Source organism: Homarus americanus, unplaced genomic scaffold (assembly GCF_018991925.1).
Source record: "Homarus americanus isolate GMGI-L3 unplaced genomic scaffold, GMGI_Hamer_2.0 scaffold25192, whole genome shotgun sequence".
Taxonomy (NCBI): domain Eukaryota; kingdom Metazoa; phylum Arthropoda; class Malacostraca; order Decapoda; family Nephropidae; genus Homarus; species Homarus americanus.
The window spans coordinates 1-25302 of NW_024755611.1; the positions used below are offsets into that span (position 1 = coordinate 1).

A 25302-nucleotide genomic window follows, 5' to 3' on the forward strand; every position below is an offset into this window, starting at 1 on the left:
TACACACCCCAGACCTCACACCCTGTGGACCTCACACACCCTGTGACCTTCACACACCCCAGACCCTCACACACCCTGAGACCTCACACACCCCAGACCCCACACCCTCAGACCCTCACACACCCCAGACCCCACACACCCTGTACTCCCACACACCCCAGACCTCACACACCCTGTGACTCACACACCCCAGACCTCACACACCCTGTACCTCACACCCCAGACCTCACACACCCTGTGACCCCACACCCTGACCTCACACACCATGTGACCTCACACACCCCAGACCTTCACACACCTCCCCAGGACCTTCACACCCTGCACCTCTCACACACCCTCCAGACCTCACACACCCCAGGGCCCCCAACAACCCTGTGACCTTCACACACCCCAGACCTTCACACTCCCTGGGTCTCAACACCTGTCGACTACACCCCAGACCTTCACACCCTCTGACCTTCACACACACCATGACCCCCACACCTGTGACCTCACACACCCCTGACCCTACACACCCCAGACCCTCACACACCCCAGACCTTCACACACCCTAGACCTCTAAGGCCTCTACACACCCTGCACATCACTCCTGACCACACACCCTGCAGACTGGACTACACACTGTGTGGACTTACACACCCTGACCTTCACAACACCCCAGACTCTTCACACACCCCAGACCCTTTACACACCTCTGGCACACACCCCAGACTCTCACACACTTCTGACCCCACACAACTTGGACCCTCACACACCCTCACACCTCTGGCCCTCAATCACCCTGAGACCTTTCACACAGACCACACACCCCAGACTCAACACCCCAGACCTTCATACACCCCAGACCACACAACCCAGACCTTCTCACACACCCTCTGGCCCTCAAACACCCTGTGACCTTCACACACCCTATGGCCCTCATATACCCCTGAGGCCCTTACACACCCCAGACCTCACACACCCCAGACTACACACCCCCAGACCACACACCCCAGACCCTCACACACTGCGGACCTTCACACACCCTGTCACCTCACACACCTGTGACCTTCACACACCCGCTGACCTACACACCCCAGACCACACACCCAGACCTCACACACTCACCTCACACACTTTGACCTCAATCACCCTGTTGACCTTTCACACACCCTGGCTCCTCACACACCCCAGACCTTACACACCCTGTGGCCCCTACACACCCATAGACCTCAGCTCTCACATGTGGCCTTCACACCCTTGCACCACACACCAGGACCTCACACACCCTGTGACCTCAATCACACACCTTGGACTTCACACCTGTGACTCACACACACCCTGTGGACTCACACACCCTGTGACCTCACACACCCCAGATCCCTACACACCATTGACCTCACACACCCTGTGACCTTCACACACCCTTTGACCACACACCCCAGACCTCACACACCCTGTGACTTTCACACCCTGTCATCCTCACACCCTGTGACCTTCACACACCCTTTTGACCTTCACACACCCCTGAGACCTCACACACCCCAGACCCCTCACACACCCTGTGACTTTCACACACCTCTGACCTCTCACACACCCTAGACCCTCAAACCCTGTGACCTCACACACCCCAGACTACACACCCTGTGACTTCACACACCATGTGACCCCCTTACACACCCCAGACCCTCACACACCCCAGACCCTCACACACCCCAGACACCTTACACACCCCAGACCCTCACACACCCTGTGACCTCACACACCCCAGACCCCTCACACACCCTGTGACCTCTACACACCCTGTGACCTCACACACCATGGCCCTCACACACCCTGTGACCTTCACACACCCTTTGACCTTCACACACCCCTGTGACCCTCACACCCCAGACCTTCACACACCCCAGACCCTCACACACCCCAGACCTTCACACCCCAGACCCCCACACCCTCAGACCTCACACACCCCAGACCTCACACACCCCAGACTACACACCCTGTGACCTCACACACCCTGTGACTCACACACCCCAGACCCCTCACACACCCCAGACCTCACACACCCCAGACCTCACACACCCCAGACCTCACACCCCAGACCCCACACACCCTGTGACCTTCACACCCCTGTCATCCTCACACACCCCAGACTCACACACCCTGTGACCTTCACACACCTCACACACCCCCAGACTCACACACCCCAGACCTTCACACACCCCAGACCTTTCACACACCCTTTGACCTCACACACCCCAGACTTCACACACCCTGTGACCTCACACACCCTGTGACCTTCACACACCCCAGACCCTCACACACCCTGTGACCCTTACACACCTCTGGGCCTTCACACCCCCTGACCTTCACACACCCTGTGACCTCACACACCCCAGACCTCACACACCCCAGACCTCTCACACACCCCAGACCTCACACACCCTGTGACCTCACACACCCCTCTGGCCCCCAATCACCCTGTGACCTTCACACACTTGGCCCCCATACACCCCTAGGCCCCACACACCCCAGACCACACACCCCAGACCACACCCCAGACCTCACACACCCCAGACCTCTCTGACCCCTCTATCACCCCAGACCTCACACACCCCTGTGGCCCCTCACACACCCCTGTGGCCCTACACACCCTGTGACCCTCACACACCCCTGTGACCCTCACACCCCTGTGACCTTTCACACACCCCAGACCCTCACACCCCAGACTCCCCACACACCCCTGTGACCCCACACACCCTGCACTACACCCTAGACCCCCACACACCCCAGACCCTCACACACCCTGTGACCTCACACACCCCAGACCTCACACACCCCAGACCCTCACACACCCTGTGACCTCACACACCATGTGACCTCACACCCCCCAGACCTTCACACACCCTTGACCTTCACACACCCCAGACCTCACACACTGTGTGACCTTCACAACACCCTGCCTCATCTCACACACCCTGTGACCTTTCACACACCCTTTGACCTTCACACACCCCAGACCTCACACACCCTGTGACCCTCACACACCCCGTGACCTTCACACACCCCAGACCTCTACACACCCTGTGACCCTCACACACCCTGTACCTCACACACCCAGACCCTTAACACCCTGTGACCCCTCACACACCCCAGACACTCCACACACCCCAGACCTTCACACACCCCAGACCTCACACACCCCAGACCTCACACACCCTGTGACCTCACACACCCTGTGACCACACACCATGTACCCACACACCCTGTGACTCTACACACCCCTGACCTTCACACACCCCAGACTTCACACACCGTGACCTTCACAAACCCTGTCATCCCCACACACCCCAGACCTCTACACACCCTGTGACCCTCACACACCCCCTGTGACTTCACACACCCTGTGACCTCACACACCCTGTGACCCTTACACACCCCAGACCTCACACACCCTGTGACCCCTACACACCCTGTGACCTCTACACACCCCTTGACCTTCACACACCCCGCAGATCCCTCACACACCTGTGACCTTCACACACCCCTGTCATCCTCACACACCCCTGTGACCTTCACACACCCTTTGACCTTCACACCCCAGACCTCACACACCCCTGTGACCTTCACACACCCCAGACCTTCACACACCCTGTGACCTTCACACACCCCAGACCCCACACACCCCAGACCTCACACACCCTCTGGACTCACACACCCAGTGACCTCACACACCCTATGGCCCCTTACACACCCTGGAGCCCTTACACACCCCACCCCACACACCCCAGACCTCACACACCCCAGACCACACACCCTGTGACCCCACACACCCTGTCACCCCCACACACCCCAGACCTCAACAACCTTTGACCTTCACACACCCCAGACCACACCCCTGTGACCCTCACACACCCTGTGACCCCACACACCCTCTGACCTCACACACCCTGTGACCTCACACACCCCCTGACCCCTCACACACCCCAGACCCTCACACACCCCAGACCCCACACCCTCTGACCTCACACCCCAGGACCACACACCCCAGGCCTCACACACCCCAGCCCTCACACACCCTGTGACTCTCACACCCTCTGGCCCCTCACACCCCAGGACCTTCACACCAGCCCCCCACACACCCCAGGCCCCACACACCCCAGACCACACACCCTGTGGCCCACACACACCCTGTGGCCCCTCACACACCCCAGACCCCTCACACACCCTGTGACCCACACACCCTGTGATCCACACACCCTAGACCTCACACACCCTGTGACCTTCACACACCCTGTGACCTTCACACACCCCAGACCCTCACACACCTCATGACCTTCACACACCCTGTCACCCTCACACACCCTGTGACCTTCACACCCTTGACCTTCACACACCCTGTGACCCCACACACCCTGTGACCTCACACACCTCTGGCCTCACACACCCTGTGACCTTCACACACCCTGTGACCCTCACACACCCCAGACCCTCACACACCCCAGACCTTCACACACCCCAGACCCTCACACCCCCAGACCTCACACACACCCTGTGACCTCTCACACACCCTGTGACCTTCACACACCCTATGGCCCCTCACACACCCCTGAGGCCCACACCCCCAGACCACACACCCCAGACCCTCACACACCCTGTGACCCCACACACCCTGCAGACCCCCACACACCTCTGACCCTCACACACCCTGTTGACCTTCACACACCAGGTCCCCTCACACACCCCTGTGACCCTCACACACACCTGTGACCTCACACACCTGTGACCTTCACACACCCTGTGACCCTTACACCCTCTGGCCTCAATCACCTGTGACCTTCACACACCCTGTGGCCCCTCCCTGAGGCCCTCACACACCTGCTGACCCCACACACACCTGTGACCCTCCCACACACCCTGTGACCCTCACACACCCTTGGCCTCCCACACACCTGAGCCTTCACACACCTGTGCCTCACACACACCTGTGACCTCACACACCTGTGACACACCTGTGACCTTCACACACCTGCCCAGCCTTCACACCCTGTGACCTTCACACACCCTGTGACCCTCACACACCCTGTGACCTTCACACACCCTGCTGTACCACACACCCCTGTGGCCCTCAAACCCTGAGCCCCACACCCTGTGACCTCACACACCCTGTGACCCTCACACACCCTGTGACCTTCCCACACACCCTGTGACCCTCACACCCTCTGGCCCCTCACACCCTGTGACCTTCACACACACCTGTAGCCCTCCCCACCCCCTGAGGCCCTCCACACCTGGCCTCACACACCCTGTGACCTCACACACCCTGTGACCTTCACACCCTGTGACCTCACACACCCTGACCCTCACACCTGTGACCCTCCCCACACACCCTGTGACCCTCACACACCAGCCTTCACACACCCTGTGACCCTCACACACCCTGTGACCCTCACACACCCTGTGACCCTCACACACCCTGTGACCTTCCCACACACCCTGCAGCCCTCACACACCCTGTGACCCTCCCCACACACTCACACACACCCTGTGACCCTCTCACACACCCCTGCCTTCACACATCCTCAAGCCCTCACACACACCCCTGTGACCCTCACACACCCTGAGCCTCCACACACCTGTGACCCTCACACCTGTGTACACACCTGTGACCCTCACCCTGTGACCTTCACACACACCCTGTGACCTCACACACCCTGTGACCTTCACACACCCTGTGACCCTCACACACCTGTGACCCTCCACACACCCTGTGACCTTCACACCCTTGACCTTCACACACCCTGTGACCCCTCACACCTGTGGCCCTCACACACCCTGTGACCTTCACACACCCTGTGACCTTCACACACCTTGGCATTTCTCACCCCCTGTGACCCTTCACACACCTGTGGCCCTCCCCTTACACCTGTAGGCCTCACACACCCTGTAGACCCTCCCACACACACCCTGTGACCTTCACACACCCTGCTGACCTTCACACACCCTGTGACCTTCACACACCCTGTAGCCCCACACCCTGGACCCTCACACACACCCTGTGACCCTCACACACCCTATGACTTTCACACCGCCCGGCCCACATACCTGTGCACACCCTGCTGACCCTCCCACACACCCTGACCTTCACACACACCCTGTGACCCTCTCCTGGCCTTCACACCCTGTGACCCTCACACACCCTGTGACCTCACACACCTTGACCTCCACCCTGACCTCACACACCCTGTGACCTTCACACACCTTGACCTTCACTGGCCCCTCACACACCCTGTGACCCCTCACACACCTGTGACCTTCACACCCTGTGGCCCTCACATACCCTGGGCCCTTACACACCCTGTGACCTCACACACCCCTGTGACCCTCACACACCCTGTCTTCCCTGTGACCATACACCCTGTGACCTTCACACACACACCCTGTGGCCCCACAACCCTGTGGCCTCCCACACCCTGTGAGCCTACCCTCTGGCCCCAGACACCCTATGGCCCTTTCACACCCTGTAGCCCCTCTCCTCCTGGCCTCCCCACACACCTGTAGCCCTCTCACAACCTGTGGCCTCACACACACCCTCTTGCCTTCCACACACCCTGTGGCCTTCACACACACCCTGTGGCCCTCACATACCCTGTGGCCTCACACCTCGTTGGCCTCTCATTCCCTCTGGACCTGGCCCTTAGACACCCCTATGGCCACACACCCTGTGGACCCCACATATCCTCTGGTTCCTCACACCTGTGGCCTCCACACACCCTATGGCCCTCACACACTCTTTGGCCTTCACACACCCTGTACCCACCACACACACCCTGGACCCTTACACACACACACACACACACACACACACACACACACACAACCCTGTGCAATCCCCCAATACCCAGCAATCTGAAAGTTTTGTGTTTTCACTGGGCTTATGCTGATATTGCAGGAGTCGTAGACCCTCAGCAATTTGGCAATATGAAAACTTCCTCTACTACTCACTGTCTTGTCAGCTTTCTCGATTACATATACCGCCATCTCGAGAAACGAAAAACGTCTGTAGCTGTCGCCTTCATTGATTTCACTAAAGCATTCGACCTAGTCGACCACAATATACTCACCAACAAAGCTATTGACCTCGGGCTTCGGAGAAGTCTTATACCATGGCTTACAGACTTCCTCAGTGACCGACGCTAAGCTGTACGCTTCCGAGGGGCTGTCTCCACCTTTCAGTCACTCACCTGTGGCGTCCCCCAAGGCACCAAGATGGGACCACTCTGCTTTCTTATGCTCATCAATGATGCCCTAAGAGAAACCCCTGCTCGCTGGAAATATGTCGACGACTCCACCATTGGGATCAGCGTCAACAATTCTGCTCCCAACTATATCGCCCTTCAGGATTTATTGAACAGTCTCCAAAACTGGTCCACCAACAACCATGTCACCATCAACCATACCAAGACCATGGTTATGCACATCAACCTCTCCTCCGACATTGTCCCACCTCCTTCCATTACTTTAGGTCCGAACACACTCCAGGTTGTAGATTCCACGAAGCTCCTCGGCGTCACCACAGACAACAAACTAAATTGGAAACCACACGTCAGTGAAGTTGTCAAATCCTCCAGTTTCCGTCTCCACCTCCTCCGCCGACTCAAGTCCCTCGGAGTTCCTGCACCCGAGCTCCTCAGTGTTTACACAACATTCATACTTCCCAAGCTCACCTATGCCTCCCCTACCTGGTCTTCCTCCCTAAATGCCACACAACGTAAACACCTAGAAAAAGTGCAAAAGAGGGCATGCAAGATTATTCTCTCCCCTTCCTACTCCACATATCACGAAGCGCTCAACACACTGACCCTTTCGACTCTCACTGATCATCACCACGACCTCATCTGCAAATTTGGTAAGAAGCTTCTATACCATCCTCGACACCGGCTCCTACTACCACCTGAGATCCCTAGCCCGAGAATTGCTGTTCGACACCACAACCGCTTCCAGCCCATACGACCACGAACTGATCGCTATAAGAACAGCCCAGTCCCAACTATTGTAAAAATTATCAATAACTTGTAATAAACCAGTGTATTCACTCCCAGTAAATACTACTTCTTGCACTGTCAATAAGTTGAAATGCACTGTAGTTTGAGCTTTTCCCCATCTAGTTATTATATATCTTATTTGTATCACTTATGTTACTTGTATATTATTTGTAATTCGAAACCCATTCCCCAAATATGTAACTGCATATTTTCAGCCTTCTGGCTGCCAAGCTCTTTCAATAAACCGTTAACTATTTGTAAGGGCCACAGGGTGTGTGAGGACCACAGGGTGTGTGAGGACCACAGGGTGTGTGAGGACCACGGGGTGTGTAAGGGCCACAGGGTGTGTGAGGACCACAGGGTGTGTAAGAGCCACAGGGTGTGTGAGGACCACAGGGTGCGAGGGCCACTGGTGTGTAAGGGCCACAGGGTGTGTGAGGACCACAGGGTGTGTAAGAGCCACAGGGTGTGTGAGGACCACAGGGTGTGCGAGGGCCACCGGGTGTGTAAGGGCCACAGGGCGTGTGAGGACCACAGGGTGTGTAAGAGCCACAGGGTGTGTGAGGACCACAGGGTGTGTAAGAGCCACAGGGTGTGTGAGGACTTGCTTTATCAACTACCACTAAGGCTACTCTTGGCACACCTCAGGCAGCTACTGTAGACGAGGATCAGTTCATTAACTAACTCTTTTGGTGCACACAGCGGGGCGGATAATGGCTGCCTCTCTTAACATTTTTAGCTGCCGAACTGTAACAAGAGTTTCCATGGCCAAGAAACATGTTAATGCTTAGGTACATTGCTCCAAGGGAGAGAAAACTCCTTATTGATTCTGGGGCTACTGATCCAAAGGTCGCTACAAAAATTAGAATTTTGGTTTTCAGACCATAATACAAGTTGCTGTTAACTGATGAACATAATACTGTGTGAATAACTTGGAAAATCACTATTGAGTTCTTGGTCTGGTTCAGAACCCAAGATCAATGTTACTAAAGCTTGAATCCTGTTTTCTGGACACTAATATGTCTTTATATACACTAACGAAGTTTTTACTGTTGTGTATATTATAAAACTTACAGTAGAGGTACAGTTCCTGTTGTTTATTTTACAAACAATAAGATAACCTTCACCTCATGATCAAAGGTTAAAATTATCCCTGAAATCCCTACGATGGGAACAACCACGACTACTGTGTTTTGGACATTTTTGCATATATACAGGTAATACGACTCCGCATGTGTTTATAGGACAATACAAACATAGTTATCGGATACATGGAAGAGTATTTAACGTCGAGAAAGAGCAATTGACGTTTATTATTGAGGTTGTCGAACTATGGTCTAAAATACCCCCCCCCCCTCCTCAAGCACAGTCTCTTGCAGTCAAAACTTTTATCATGTCACCTCAAACCAACAAAGTGATGAAGTATACAAACTTGCTGACAAACACGAGGCTATCATCAACCAGTAAAATGTTCGCTGTTGTCTATAAGAATAAAACAATTTTTTTAAACTAAATTTTGTGTATAAATGTTGGTAACCTTGAAAAGTTCACCTTCGGTTATCGTTAGAACATTGAGTATTACCATAACATGGAAAGAACTGCAAGAAGAACGTATAGTTTAATGTCAACAAAATAATTTCCAAAAAACATCTTGATTTAGTTTGAAGTAACGCAGGTTATTGGGCTGTCACTATAATATTAATGTCTATAGTCCAACGTTTTACCAGTAAGGCAAGAGACAGACAGCGCTTTATCAAACACATCTAATGACTTTAATTGTACATTTAACGTCGAAGTTGAAATTAGTAAACAAATACCAGTACAGTAATGTTCAAACACTGAGGAACTTTATAGTTGTGTAGTGTTGTTGACGCTGTGTCGACCACCTAGGCTGCAGGGTTGCCAAAACATTGTTTCCAAACCGCGGTGGATAGCCCTCAAAGGGCGCGGCAGAGACCTTAGATGTAGCCCAAATATTATGTCTCTTATAGCCTGCCGTTTCACACTCCTATAACAAATAATAAATAATATTATCGTCACTATAAGGAATTTAAATTTAATTCTGTGGATTAGTGACATGGTTTATTGAGAGAAAAAAAGACGTAAATCAAAGAATGAACACTGAATTCTCTTCCTATATGACAAAGAAAACTTTTTCTTATAACATTTTTGAAGGAAGTTAAATTGTTTGTTACCAGTTTACCGGATGAAGACACAACATAAAATAAATTCAAAGTCCTTCTTTTTATACCAGTTTGTTTGTTGAAAATAGTAAATATTTTTTTGTCAGACACTTATGAACTAAATGACAAAAAACGAATGGAAACATATTCCCTCCTAATCGTTTTATAAAACCCGGGAAAAACAAATCTGATGCATTGTGCACAAAGTGCCTAACAATTACCATAAAATAAAATGTCCTGTACTGCCTTCACCACACTGTCACTGGGATGACAGTTAGGACACCTGCATTTTTTGGCTTCATCTCCTTAGTGGCAACTTACGGTACTTCTTGTATATAATATTGCCGATAAAAGTTCTTGACCCATTCTGTTCAGGGGCGGATCAAGAGGGGGTCCTGGGGGTCCGGACCCCCCCCCCTTTTTCATCAGAAAATTCCAATACTTTTTCTTTAATGCAGTATTGTACTCTGGCTTTTTGTACAGCAAAATATAATTACTATTAACCTCATATTATCTCCTAATATCAAGTGCACATGGTCCTCCCCCCCCCCCCACAACTTTAAAGACTGCCCTTTAAATATTCCTGGATCCACCCCTGCTGTTGCGTAGTTCAGTTTTGATAACTTTTACCTGGCTGAAAACTCGTTCGACGTCAGCATTACTAATGGGTAAGTACAAAATATTAAGAAAAATTTTTGAAAGATTCTCGAATGCCTTCTGTGTAGTCGCCAACAGTCGCCCAGAGTTCTACAGAATCCTTATGAACTTCTGCTTCCCCCTAGTCTACCAGGTTTACCTGCAGGTAGGAGATGTGTAAAAATAATCATATATGCACATATAACACACATGGAGTCCAAATAGTTATGGACAGGTGTGTGTGTGTGTGTGTGTGTGTGTGTCAAACGATTCAACGAGACAATTGACAAATGCAGTAAAGAACATGATTCAATAGGCTGTAAATGAATGCTTATTTAATAATACTGTATTTCATATTTTTGCGCTATGGATTTAATAACATTGATAAATGATAACATTATTTGTTGTTACCTGTCCAACAACTTCTGCGGCTCTGCCTGGTACCTGTCTGTCTGACCAACCGCTAAGCCCCTCAGTGAGAGCGTGGGAAAGGAAATTACTATAGATCTTATTTCATTCGAAATTTTAAATTACTCGATGATTGTAAGCCAATAAATGAAGAGAAAATGAGCAGTCATGTGCCTACCTTTATTACCAATATAGTAGGGGAGGCTGGGGAGGCGCTGTAATAGGGGAGGCTTAGTAGGGGAGGCTGGGAGGCACAACTGTTATAGTAGGGGAGGGAGGCGCTGTTATAGTAGGGGAGGCTGGAAGGCAAGTATGTTGGGAGGCGGTGTTATAGTAGGGGAGGCTGGGATGGTGTTATAGTAGGGGAGGCTGGGAGACGCTGTTATAGTAGGGGAGGCTGGAAGGCGGTGTTATAGTAAGGAGGCTGGGAGGCAGTGTTATAGGGGAGGCCGGGGAGGCGGTGTTATAGTAAGGGGAGGCTGGGAGGCGTGTTATAGTAGGGGAGGCTGGGAGGCGGTGTTATAGTAGGGGAGGCTGGGAGGCGGTGTTATAGTAGGGGAGGCTGGGAGGCTAGCAGGGGAGGGAGACGCTGTTATAGTAGGGGAGGCTGAAGGCTGGGAGGCGGTGTTGATAGTAGAGGGGAGGCTGGGAGGGCTGAAGGTGGTATAGTAGGGGAGGCTGGGGAGAGGTGTAGTAGGTAGTAGGGAGGCTGGGAGGCGCTGGGAGGCGGTTATAGTAGGGAGGCTGGGAGGCGGTGTTATAGTAGGGGAGGCTGGGAGGCGGTGTTATAGTAGGGGAGGCTGGGAGGCGGTGCTATAGTAGGGGAGGCTGGGAGGCGGTGTTATAGTAGGGGAGGCTGGGAGGCGGTGTTATAGTAGGGGAGGCTGGGAGGCGGTGTTATAGTAGGGGAGGCTGGGAGGCGGTGTTATAGTAGGGGAGGCTGGAAGGCGGTGTTATAGTAGGGGAGGCTGGGAGACGCTGTTATAGTAGGGGAGGCTGGAAGGCGGTGTTATAGTAAGGGAGGCTGGGAGGCGGTGTTATAGTAGGGGAGGCTGGGAGGCGGTGTTATAGTAGGGGAGGCTGGGAGGCGCTGTTATAGTAGGGGAGGCTGAGCGGCGGTGTTATTGTAAAGGAGGCTGGGAAGTGATGATGGAAAAACCGAGACACGATAAATAGATAGATGACACAAACCTCATTCGTAAAAGTGACACAAAGAAGAGTACCGGTACGCTGTATTTATATTTAAAGTAAATATAAGAATAAATTAAGGAAAAGTTGTTTGTGTGTTAGGGTGTTGAAATGCAGGTTTAATCTGTGAGGAATATTAGAGGAATTAATGAACTGTGTGTAGCGAGAGACGACACGTGTTTGCAGCAGGCGGAGACAGCACAGTGAGTGGGTCTGACAATGATTATGTGTGGTGGATGAAGCAGTAGGCTAAGGTGTGTTACGACCGTGTCGTATTTTTTCTTTTTTTTATATATAACATGCTCCCATGTTCCATATTATTCCTGTAATGATGTGTTAAATTTACTATTATATATTCTAGTCACCTTACCCTGTGCTGTTAAGGTTTTAACTGGCATTATTTGTTCAAGCCCATCTTATTTCTTCATTTTGTATTGTAACCAGCATTCTTTGTTCTCTAACGACCATCTGCATCGTTAAACGACCCACCGGCGGGTCGCGTGGCGGGAGCCGACCTTATATATAGGACCCACCAACTGACTTGAGTCAGTTCAATTCTCCTGTCATACAGTACACATCCTTTGAGTGTCACTTGTTACTTAAACTTAATTTATTTGTGTTGTTCCTGTCGCCACCAATGTGGTATATCTATGTGAGTACCTATTTATGTCTCTGTTTGTGTCCATCAGTATTTGCTTGGTTGTATTCAAGTAATTCAGTGTTGTTTCACGTAAGTTAATTTCAGTGATAGTTTTTACATGTTTATGCAGTGTTAACGTAATCCAATGCTTTATTTTTATTCTTTTGATGTTTCGATGTTTTGTATCACTTGTGTCTTAAAAGTTTCGATGGTGAATCAATTTGTTGTGACAGCCTACGAGGCTCTTTATTGTGTTAATATTTAATCAATTAAATGCTTAAAGGTTTACTTTACTTATTTTTATTCTCTTATAATTTACTTCACTTTTTGTTTGGTTACGCCTAGAACCTGGATATTTAAGTAAATTAAGAGACGGCGTAACAGGTGTAATATCTTCCTCTGAGTGTGAATGAAATTGGTATTATTTTTCTTCATTTCTCCGTATTGCTTCAGTATAGAATTATTTGTATAGTTGGTAAATCTTCGTCGCCAGAATAGAAGTTACAAGACTGATGAATAAATCCAGCTTAGTTATAAATTAGAAGAAATTGAATGTAGCTGTAGATTTTCCTTGAAAAATTTTGTCTAGAAAAATCACATCTAATAACAAGGCTGTAGGTAAATCTCTCGTTTGATGTGATGGTAATAATGGGATGTTGGTTTTGTGCTTTGTAATATGCAATCAACGTGTATTATACCACAGGTACATAAGGTGTGTTGCTTGGCAGGTGAGGGGGCGTCATTACCTCGGTGAAGAATAATGATTCGTGTATCATGGTTAATAAAATTTTTGTTAGTGGCCAGAAAACTTTTCTATTTTTCTTCCATACGAGTATATACATCTTACTATGGCGGAAAATTGTCAAAGTAAAGAGAAATTGTAAGCAGATACCGTAATAATTTATATATTCGTAACAGTTTTATACAATCTGCACTGTCAACAACTATAACAACACTGTCAACAGCCACAGCAACACGGTCAACAACCACAACAACAACACGGTCAAGAATCAGAAGACCATCACCAGGTTACGAACATAACTCCTCATGTCTGACTTCCTAATGGGAAAGTTAATTAGAGGTAAACAATATATGCCTCCATGTAAGTCATACCTGTGGAGCAAGAGCCAACAGGTAATGTGCTTATGAATAATTTAATTCGAGTTAAAGCTGACATCTTACATGGCGAAGGAAGAGTTGTGTTTCTTTTGGAGTAGCCTATTGGACAACTTGTACGTAGGCGACTGTTGGAGAGTTATGTAGCTGTGTTTTACGCTTTAGCCATGCTTGTCCTCTCCAAAATGAATCTTTGCAGAGTAGTCCAATGAATTTCAAAATGAAGACTGCAGCTCATGTTGTCTCGGTAGGGTTGTTAAAATTCCTCGTCCTTTGTGTCATATTGTCTCACAAAATCTTTTTTTTTTTGGAGCGAGTTGTATCCCTGTCATATATAATAAAAGATAATGATGACGGAACAAATAATTATATCCCAAGCAGCAGTTGTGACTGACATATGTTTCACGGGTTCATTAATATAGGTAAGAAAAAGATTGTGCGTTATGTAAAGTTATCCACTTTAAAAGTCTTTTTTTATTTAAAAGTAAATAACAACAACCACAATACACTATACAGTACAGTATACCAATATATTATCCGCTGATTTCGTCATTACCTGCAGTGTATTGGCCTGTGTTGATTAAACATATCCATAATTATCAATACGACAAACAAACATTACGGTCCGTACTTCTTGTTTACATGGTCTCGTGCGTGCAGACAATATCACTGGTTAACTGATTTGTGAGACAGCACAGATCCACCAGTCAGACTGGTAGTGGTGGGAGGGGAGTAACACGAGACTGGTGGTGGGAGGGAACACACGGTGACTGGTAGGAGGCACCACGGTGACTGGTGGTGGAGGGGAGTAACACGGTGACTGGTGGGAGGAGTACACACACAGTGACCTGGTGGTGGGAGGCGTAACACACGGTGACTGGTGGTGGGAGGGTGACACACTGTGACTGGTGGTGGAGGAGTAACACAGTGTGACTGGTGGGAGAATGTACACAGTGACTGGTGGAGAGTAACACACGGTGACTGGTGGGAGGGCGTAACACACGGTGACTGGTGGAGGAGTAACACCTGTAGTGGCCTGGTGGTGGGGAGTAACACACGGTGACTGGTGGGAGGGTAACACACGTTCACTGGTGGGAGGCGTAACACGGTGACTGGTGGTGGGAGGAGTAACACATGTGACTGGTGGTGGGAGGGTAACACACGGTGACTGGTGGGAGGGAGTAACACACGGTGACTGGTGGGAGGAGTAACACACGGTGTGACTGGTGGGGGGGTAACACACGGTGACTGGTGGTGGGGAAGGGATGCCACACGGTGACTGGTGGTGGGAAGGAATAACACACGGTGACTGGTGGAGGGAGTAACACACGGTGACTTGGTGGGAGGGGCGTAACACACGGTGACTGGTGGTGGGAGGGAGCAACACACGGTGACTGGTGGAGGGAGACACACACGGTGACTGGTGGTGGGAGGACACACACACGGTGACTGGTGGTGGGAGGAGCACACACGGTGACTGGTGGTGGGAGTAACACAGTGACTGGTGGGAGGAGTACACACACGGTGACTGGTGGTGGGAAGGGCAACACCCACGGTGACTGTGGTGGGAAGGGAGTAACACCCACGGTGACTGGTGGGGAGGGCGTAACACACGGTGACTGGTGGGAGGGGCGTAACACACTACGCTGGTGGTGGGAAGGGCAACACACACGGTGACTAGGTGGTGGGAAGGGGTAACACACGGTGACTGGTGGAGGGGAGCAACACACGGTGACTGGTGGTGGGAGGGAGCAACACACGGTGACTGGTGGTGGGAGAGAACCCACGGTGACTGTGGTGGGAGGGGCGTAACACACGGTGACTGGTGGTGGGAGGGAGCACGCACACGGTGACTGGTGGTGGGAAGGGAGCACCCACGGTGACTGGTGGTGGGAGGAGAAACACACGGTGACTGTGGTGGGAGGGGCACCCGGTGACTGGTGGTGGGAGGGCAACACCCACGGTGACTGTGGTGGGAGGGCGTAACACCCGGTGACTGGTGGTGGGCGTAACACACTGTGACTGGTGGTGGGAGGAGTAACACACGGTGACTGGTGGGGGGAGTACACCCACGGTGACTACAGTGGTGGGAAGGAGTAACACCCACAGTGACGGTGGTGGTGGGAGGGAGCAACACCCACGGTGACTGGTGGTGGGAGGACAACACCCACGGTGACTGGTGGTGGGGGTAGCACCCACGGTGACCTAGTGGTGGGAAGAACCCCACAGTGACTGGTGGTGGGAGGGAAGTAACACATGGTGACTGGTGGGAGGGGAGTAACACACGGTGACTGGTGGGAGGGGAGGAACACCCACGGTGACTGGTGGTGGGAGGGGAGTAACACACGGTGACGGGTGGTGGGAGGGTAGTAATACCCACGGAGACTGGTGATGGGAGGTGAGTAGCACCCACGGTGTCTGGTGGTGGGAAGGGAGCAGCACCCACGGTGTCTGGTGGTGGGAAAGGAGCAACACCCACGGTGACTGGCGGGAGGAGAGCAACACCCACGGTGTCTGGTGGGAGGGGAATACCACCCACGGTGACTGGTGTAAGGGGAGTACCACCCACGGTGTCTGGTAGTGGAAGTGGAGTAACACCCACGGTGACAGGTTGTGGTGGGAGGAGTAACACACGGTGAATGGTGGGAGGAGAGCAACACCCACGGAGTCTGGTGGGAGGGGAATACCACCCACGGTGACTGGTATAAGGGGAGTACCACCCACGGTGTCTGGTGGTGGAAGGGGAGTAACACCCTCGGTGACTGGTGGTGGAAGGGGAGTAACTACCTCTGTGGCTGGTGATGGGATGGAAGTAGCACCCACGGTGGCTGGTGGTGGAAGGGGAGCAACATCCACGGTTGACTGGTGGTGGGAGGGGAGTAACACCCACGGTGATTGGTGGTGGGAGGGGAGTAACACCCACGGTGACTGGTGGTGGGAAGGGAGGAACACACACGGTGTCTAGTGGTGGGAAGGGAGCAACACCCATGGTGTCTGGTGGTGGTAAGGGAGCAACACCCACGGTGTCTGGTGGTGGGAGTGGAGGAACACCCACGGTGACTGGTGGTGGGAGGGGAGTAACACCCACGGTGACTGGTGGTGGGAGGGGAGTAACACCCACGGTGACTGGTGGTGGGAGGGGAGTAACACCCACGGTGACTGGTGGTGGGAGGAGAGTAACACCCACGGTGACTGGTGGTGGGAGGGAGCAACACCCACGGTGACTGGTGGTGGAGGGGAGCAACACCCACGGGTGACTGGTGGTGGAGGGGAGCAACACCCACGGTGACTGGTGGTGGAGGGGAGCAACACCCACGGGTGACTGGTGGTGGGAGGGAGTAACACCCACGGTGACTGGTGGTGGGAAGGGAGCAACACCCACGGTGACTGATGGGAGGGGAGGAACACCCACGGTGACTGGTGGTGGGAGGGGAACAACACCCACGGTGACTGGTGGTGGGAGGGGAACAACACCCACGGTGACTGGTGGTGGGAAGGGAACAACACAGACGAGGAAGAGAAACTCAGCTAAAAGTGGACGAAGAAAAAGTAAGAAGTTGAGGTTTATCAGCAGACGGCGGGAAGTTGGAGGAAATAAGGCACCAAGATATAAAGTGAATAAGTGAATATTAAAGTTACAGATGATGAAATGACAACATTTGGGTTGAAGATCGGTGCCATATGACCTTGGCTTTTGTGGCACTAAGATAGTATACATAATAATAATTTGGTTCAAATGATATACATACATAAGTCATCGAGAAATTTAGACATTAACTAAAGAAATGATCTATGTATTTAGGAAATATTTCACAAAAGAAAATCAAGATGGTTTTCCCAAAGTTGCTGACAGATGGATTAGAAGGGAAAAAAGCTTTGGGAAAGCCAGGCTGACGGGCGTAAGATCACCCTGTCCAGCAAACTGTGTAAATCATAAGACAGTTATTCATCACCAAACTGACATACAACACCTCTAATTACAACCACTCCTTAAGTAAGAGCTCCTTTAACTCTATATTATCTTCCAATGCTAATTCTGAATATAAGTATCATATTATACTTATTCTAAGTATTTACAGCTACACTTTCTTTCTGTTTCTAATCTCGTGTACATGGGTCCATAGTTATTGTTCTCTCCCTCTCCACTTGCTTTTCCTCCCACTTGTAGTAATAAATATTACTCCTAATATTACTTGAAAATAAACATTGTCACCCAACCATTCTTCCCTCCATGTAGCAATATTCGTCAGAAGTAATAACACACACTGGTGATATCCACAATAATAATGTTCCCTCAAGGCACCAACCGCGTTTTCTTGCAATAATCCCAAGTCACATTCTTTTGAGGCAACATTCCTCTTCTACCAAATTTTCCCCTTTCATGTTAAAACTCCACACTGAAATAGCTTTCCTTTGTACCCAGTCTTAACGGTTGGTAGCGTCTCGGTGGAGCAACTTTTTGTGATAATATCATTGTGCGGCGACACTACTCTAATGTGGTGTTAATTTTCCTGTAAAGGGCCGGTAGTTAGGTTTCTCTGTGGAGTCGTGGTGTTTAGCCTTGGGTTTTGTCGTCTGTGAGAGAGAGAGAGCTATTGCATATACCATTATCATTAAGGTGTTAAAAATACAAAACGTTATCACAGTTGGCGCGAGTAGACTTAAAATGTTATAAGGAGAGTGAAGGACGCCGGGGAAATAGGTGGTGGTAGAGTGTACATTGTTGTTGATGGTTGTAGATGGTGTAGTTGGTGGTGGCGTGTACATTGTTATTGTTGGTGGTTGTGGAGTGTACGCTGTTGTTGTTGGTGGTGGTTGTAGAGTGTGTAGTAGTTGCTGTTGATGGTGGTGGCATGTACATTGTTATTGTTGGTGGTTGTAGATTGTGTAGTTGGTGGTGGTGGTGGCGGCGTGTACATTGTTATTGTTGGTGGTTGTGGAGTGTACACTGTTGGTGGTGGTGGTGGTGGTGGTTGTAGTGTGTGTAGTTGTTGCTCTTGGTGGTGTGTGTGCTGTTATTTACACTACAGGATCACACCCCATTAGCCGGAAGATTTTCTCCCGGACTCCCACTGCAGCTTTAGACCGTCTCGCGGCACCGTTGACATGATCCTCGCTGCCTGCTGCCAAATACTGGACAAGAGAGCAGTAGAGAACAGTACTGTGATCTGTAGGTGGTGTTAATCGACGCACTGAGGCTTTTAACTTCATCAACAGGGACAGTATTACCCTTACTGACTCAACTTTTAGAGCACTGAGACCGACATTATCCTGGTCCTATTACGCTGGACGGGCCACGGTACTCCCAGCTACTCTACAGTCATATAATGAATGGTAAACATTGTGCTGACGGTGAGACGGAAGAGATACAAGGATACATTTAAAACTGACCTAAAAAAAAATAACTACTTGACATTCTCACCTGGGACACTTATCACCCCAAATTGTGATGCTTGTGAACACTTATGTTGATCGAGTAGACGCCGAGGTAAATAAAGTCGAACGTCGAGAGGATGCCGCCACCGCCCCTCCCGCACTACATGTAATCCACCAAACATGTTGATTCCCTATTGGTCTCCCGACCCACCTTAGAAGTAACCAATAAATATGACGCTTACTCTGAAAAAACCCAGTATAGAGAGTATGTATTACTGTTGGTGGGTGGTGGTGGTAGTGGTGATGGTGGTAGTGGTGGATGGTGGTAGTGGTGGATGTGGTGAGAGTGTTATTGCCCCCTCGGCTTCGTTCTCTTAACTGAACTGTACGGTATTTTTCCGTGGTAGTATCTCTTTATTATCTCCATCCATCCAGTTCACCTTTCAGTAAAAGATCATTTAGTGTATCAGATTACAGAGGAAAAAGATTAATTCAGCGAGTGTTTCAGAGTTACCAATACAAGGTTCTTATTATACCAAGTGTATTGTAACTCTTAGTACAGTATTTTGTTGACCAGAGCTTCGACTCAATATTCTTCACAGCGGGACGCCAGAGAGGAGGAGTGTCAGCTGCCTGGAAATAATAACTCGAGTGCCTGTGATGAGCAAAGAGAAAGACAACTCGGTTACCTGCGGCTGGCGGGCAAAACATAATCCTTGTTTACATTTTGGGTGCTGCTCCCACTTATGTGTATACGCCTCAGTGTAGACTAGTGGAAGAGTAGCGAGAGAGAGCGGTGGTACAGCTGGTGTGGCTAGAGCGGTGGTACAGCTGGTGTGGCTAGAGCGGTGGTACAGCTGGTGTGGCTAGAGCGGTGGTACAGCTGTTGTGACTAGAGCGGTGGTGCAGCTGGTGTGGCTAGAGCGGTGGTGCAGCTGGTGTGGCTAGAGCGGTGGTACAGCTGGTGTGGCTAGAGCGGTGGTACAGCTGGTGTGGCTAGAGCGGTGGTACAGCTGGTGTGGCCAGAGCGGTGGTACAGCTGCGGCTGGAGCGGCGGTACGGCTGGCGGCTGGAGCGCGCGTTGGCGCGGCTTGAGCGGGCGGTACGGTTGGCGCGGCTGGAGTGGCGGTACGCTGGCGCGGCTGGAGTGGCGTACGGCTGGCGCGGCTGGAGCGGCGGACGGCTGGAGCGGCGGTACGCTGGCGCGGCTGGAGCGGCGTACGCTGGCGCGGCTGGAGCGGCGGTACGCTGGAGCGGCGGTACGCTGGCGCGGCCGGGAGCGGCGGGTACGCTGGCGGCTGGAGCGGCGGGACGGCTGGCGCGGTTGAGCGGCGTACCGCTGGCGCGGCTGGAGCGGCGGCACGGCTGGCGCGGCGGAGCGGCGGCACGGCTGGCGTGGCGGTACGGCTGGCGCGGCTGGAGCGGCGGTACGGCTGGCGCCTGGAGCGGCGGTACGCTGGCGCGGTTGGAGCGCGGTACGCTGGCGCGGCTGAGCGGATGCGGCTGGCAGCGGTGGTAGATGGTTGGCCGGGAGCGGGGTACCCAGCCGGTGCGGCTGGAGCGGCGGTACGGCTGGCGGCTGGAGCCGGCGGTACGGCTGGCGCGCTGGAGCGGGCTACGGCTGGCGCGCTGGAGCGGCGGTACGGCTGGCGCGGCTGGAGCGGCGGTACGGCTGGCGCGCTGGAGCGGCGGGCTACTGCTGGCGCGGCTGAGCGGGCGGCACGGGCTGGCGCTGCTGGAGCGCGTACGGTAGCAGGCGGTGGTCGGCTGGCGCTGGAGCGGCGGTACGGCTGGCGCGGCTGGAGCGGCGGTACGGCTGGCGCGATGAGCGGGTGTACGGCTGGCGCGGCGGCTGGCTACGGCTGGCGCGGCGCACGCTGGCGCGGGCGGTACGGCTGGCGCTGCGTAGCGCTGGCGCGGGCGGTACGGGGCTGGCGCGGCGGCACGGCTGGCGCGGCGGTACGGGCGCTGGCGGTACGGCTGGCGCGGGCGGTACGCGGCTGGTGCGCTGGCGCGGCGGTACGGCTGGCGCTGGCGGTACGGGTTGGCGCGGCGTACGCTGGCGCTGCGGTACGCCGGTTGGCGCGGCGTACGGGTTGGCGCTGGCGTACGGCTGGCGCGGCGGGTACGGCTGGCGCTGCGGCACGCTGGCGCGGCGGTACAGCTGGCGCTGGCAGTACGGCAATGCCGCCTGGGGAGGGTGGCACAGCTTGTTGTCCAATGGCAGACCCTGCTGTCCCAGGTTGCTGATCTGACTTTCTGCCTCATTTACACACAATTGCAGGGTGTCAATTGTTTCACTTACTTGACAACACAACATACATCAGCATTTTTTGTATTCCTTTATCGTTCTTTATTATTATTATTGTTATTATTATTTTATTTAAATTTGTATTATAAAATTTATTTACGATGAATAATTATTACAAATTCGCCCTCCAGGCCCCTATGTGGGTCAGTAACCTGTGCCCGGGTGGGCTAATCCCCGTAAAAAAACAAACAAATGCTGTAGAGGTGTCCATGCCTAGGGAAGGCGGCCAGTGGCCTTTTTTTACGGGATTAGCCCACCAGAACACAGGTCACTGACCCACATTAGGGCCTGGGGGCGGAAATATAATAATACTAATAATAATATTTAATAAAAAATTATAGAAAATTATAAAAAATATGAAATAAAAAATATAATTAAAAATATTAATAAAAAATATAACAAATATTAGATAAATATATTATAATATAAAATTATAATAAACAAAAATATCAGTAGTGAGAAACGATATACTGTATGTATGTTGTGTTGTCAAAGTAAGAGAAACAATTGAGACCCTGCAATTGTGTGTAAATGTGGCAGAAAGTCAGGTCATCAACCTGGGACTTGGTTACAATTTTCGTGATGTTACATGGGAACAGGATCTACCATTAGTCAACACATTATGCTTCCAATATCTTCCCAGGCGGTAGTACCTCCCTGATTGGTAGCTGCCTACTTCCTACTACTGGCCTGCCTGTGTAAGATCCCACCTATTGTTCTTCATAGTCTTAATTGAAACATTGAAACCCACGTTATATATATATATATATATATATATATATATATATATATATATATATATATATATATATATATATATATATATATATATATATATATATATATATATACATTCATTCATCAGTGGGCTTATCGTTAGGGAATATTACATTAATTTTTACTGTGCTCAGCTGTACTAATTTTGTTTTGTTTCTTTACTTTGTAACTGATGTAAATAGTGTTCCTCGAAATATCCTATTGAAGGAAAGATGTGAGTCGGCACATTGGTGATATTTTTCTTAAATAGTATTGTGTTACAGTCAAACCGTGATTTGCACGATTTGACCCTAGTTTTCAGAGTTATAGTGTAAAAAACAAAACTGTATAGTGGCATTATATACTGTGGGTACAGCAGAAACAGCCATTTGAAACACAGCAAACACCAGACCAGCTAACACACTCACAAACTAGCCTACTGTTTTTAGAGTAATCATTTATGGACACCCTGTATTTGTTTTCCTTCCTCAACTCGTTTCCCCGATACAGATCATTTAACATTCTAGAAGTCAATCACAGCGTAAGTTGAGAGAGAACCACAAGTGGCTCTTGAGGTGAAGGAGACCGAGATATAAGTTAACCTTTAAGAGGACGGAGACCAGGCAGCCGGAACACAGTTTGTGAAAGAGAAATTAATCAGACGTGACGAAGCTGTAATGCACCACGATAAAATTTGTAAGGAAAAAAATATTGATAGTAGATATTGTGATTGTTCAGACTGTGTGTTTTATGTTAATGTGATGATGAAGGTGGAGATGATGGAAGGTTTGTAAGGTTGTTGTTGATGTAAGATGATGAGATGACTGTTGAGTGTTGTTAACCTTATGGTGTTACATGAGGTATACTGATGCTGACACTACTGGTGCTGAGAGTGGTATTATGAGTGGTGCTGACACAGTGGTAACATGACTGGTGCTGACACAGTGGTAACACGACTGGTGCTGACACAGTGGTAACATGACTGGTGCTGACACAGTGGTAACATGACTGGTGCTGACACAGTGGTAATATGACTGGTGCTGACAGTGGTAACACGACTGATGCTGACAGTGGTATCATGAATGATGCTGACAGTGGTAATATGACTGGTGGTGACACATTGGTAACATGACTGGTGCTGACGCAGTGGTAACATGACTGGTGCTGACACAGTGGTTAACATGATTGGTGCTGACACAGTAGTAACACAGTAGTAACACGACTGGTGCTGACACAGTGGTATCATGAGTGGTGGTGACACAGTGGTAACATGACTGGTGCTGACACAGTGGTAACATGACTGGTGCTGACACAGTGGTAACATGACTGGTGCCGACAACAGTGGTATGACCGGTGCTGACACAGTGGTAACATGGCTGGAAAGGACACAGTGGTAACATGACTGCGCTGACACATTGGTAACATGACTGGTGCTGACACATTGGTAACATGACTGGTGCCGACACATTGGTAACATGACTGGTGCTGACACAGGTAACATGACTGGTGCTGAGAGTGGTATTATGAGTGGTGCTGACACAGTGGTAACATGACTGGTGCTGACACAGTGGTAACACGACTGGTGCTGACACAGTGGTAACATGACTGGTGCTGACACAGTGGTAACATGACTGGTGCTGACACAGTGGTAATATGACTGGTGCTGACAGTGGTAACACGACTGATGCTGACAGTGGTATCATGAATGATGCTGACAGTGGTAATATGACTGGTGGTGACACATTGGTAACATGACTGGTGCTGACGCAGTGGTAACATGACTGGTGCTGACACAGTGGTGACATGACTGGTGCGACACAGTGGTAACATGACTGGTGCTGACACAGTAGTAACACGACTGGTGCTGACACAGTGGTATCATGAGTGGTGCTGACGCAGTGGTAACATGACTGGTGCTGACGCAGTGGTAACATGATTGATGCTAACACAGTAGTAACACGACTGCGCTGACAGTGGTATCAGCGATGATGCTGACGCAGTGGTAACACGACTGGTGCTGACACAGTGGTAACACGACTGGTGCTGACACAGTGGTAACATGACTGGTGCTGACACAGTGGTAACATGACTGGTGCTGACACAGAGGTAACATGACTGGTGCTGACACAGTGGTAACATGACTGGTGCTGACACAGTGGTAACATGACTGGTGCTGACACAGTAGCAATAATGACTGGTGCTGACAGTGGTATCATGAGTGATGCTGACACAGTGGAACATGACTGGTGCCTACACAGTGGTAACATGACTAAGGGACACAGGTATCATGACTGGTGCTGACACAGTAGTAACATGACTGGTGCTGACACAGTGGTAACACGACTGGTGCTACAGGAACACGACCGGTGCTGACAGTGGCAACATCAGTGTCAAGAAGCCTTCCTCCCCCTGTGGCAACTGTGCCCAAACGGCCAACCTATAATTAATATATATATATATATATATATATATATATATATATATAAATACTCACATACATACATACTACAAATTTATACACTCATCATATATATACACATATATAACTACATATATATATATATTATATAAACCCCAATATCACATACTTATAATATAACAAATATTACATCCCCAACATGTAAACACATAAATATATATCCATATATATATCATATATATACA

General features: G+C 50.6%; 1 protein-coding gene across 1 annotated transcript; it reads right to left on the bottom strand.

The window, feature by feature from the left end:
• Nucleotides 1-11805: 11805 nt before the first annotated feature.
• On the bottom strand, nucleotides 11806-23821 carry LOC121856625 (vegetative cell wall protein gp1-like; the record flags this gene model as incomplete). Its single annotated transcript, XM_042352277.1, has 4 exons — nucleotides 23658-23821; nucleotides 20583-21762; nucleotides 19232-19328; nucleotides 11806-11858 (listed from the first exon to the last, which is right to left on the bottom strand). Coding segments are annotated over exons 1-4 (1494 nt in total), but the record flags the coding sequence as incomplete, so codon positions are not given.
• Between the last annotated feature and the right edge of the window lie 1481 nt (nucleotides 23822-25302).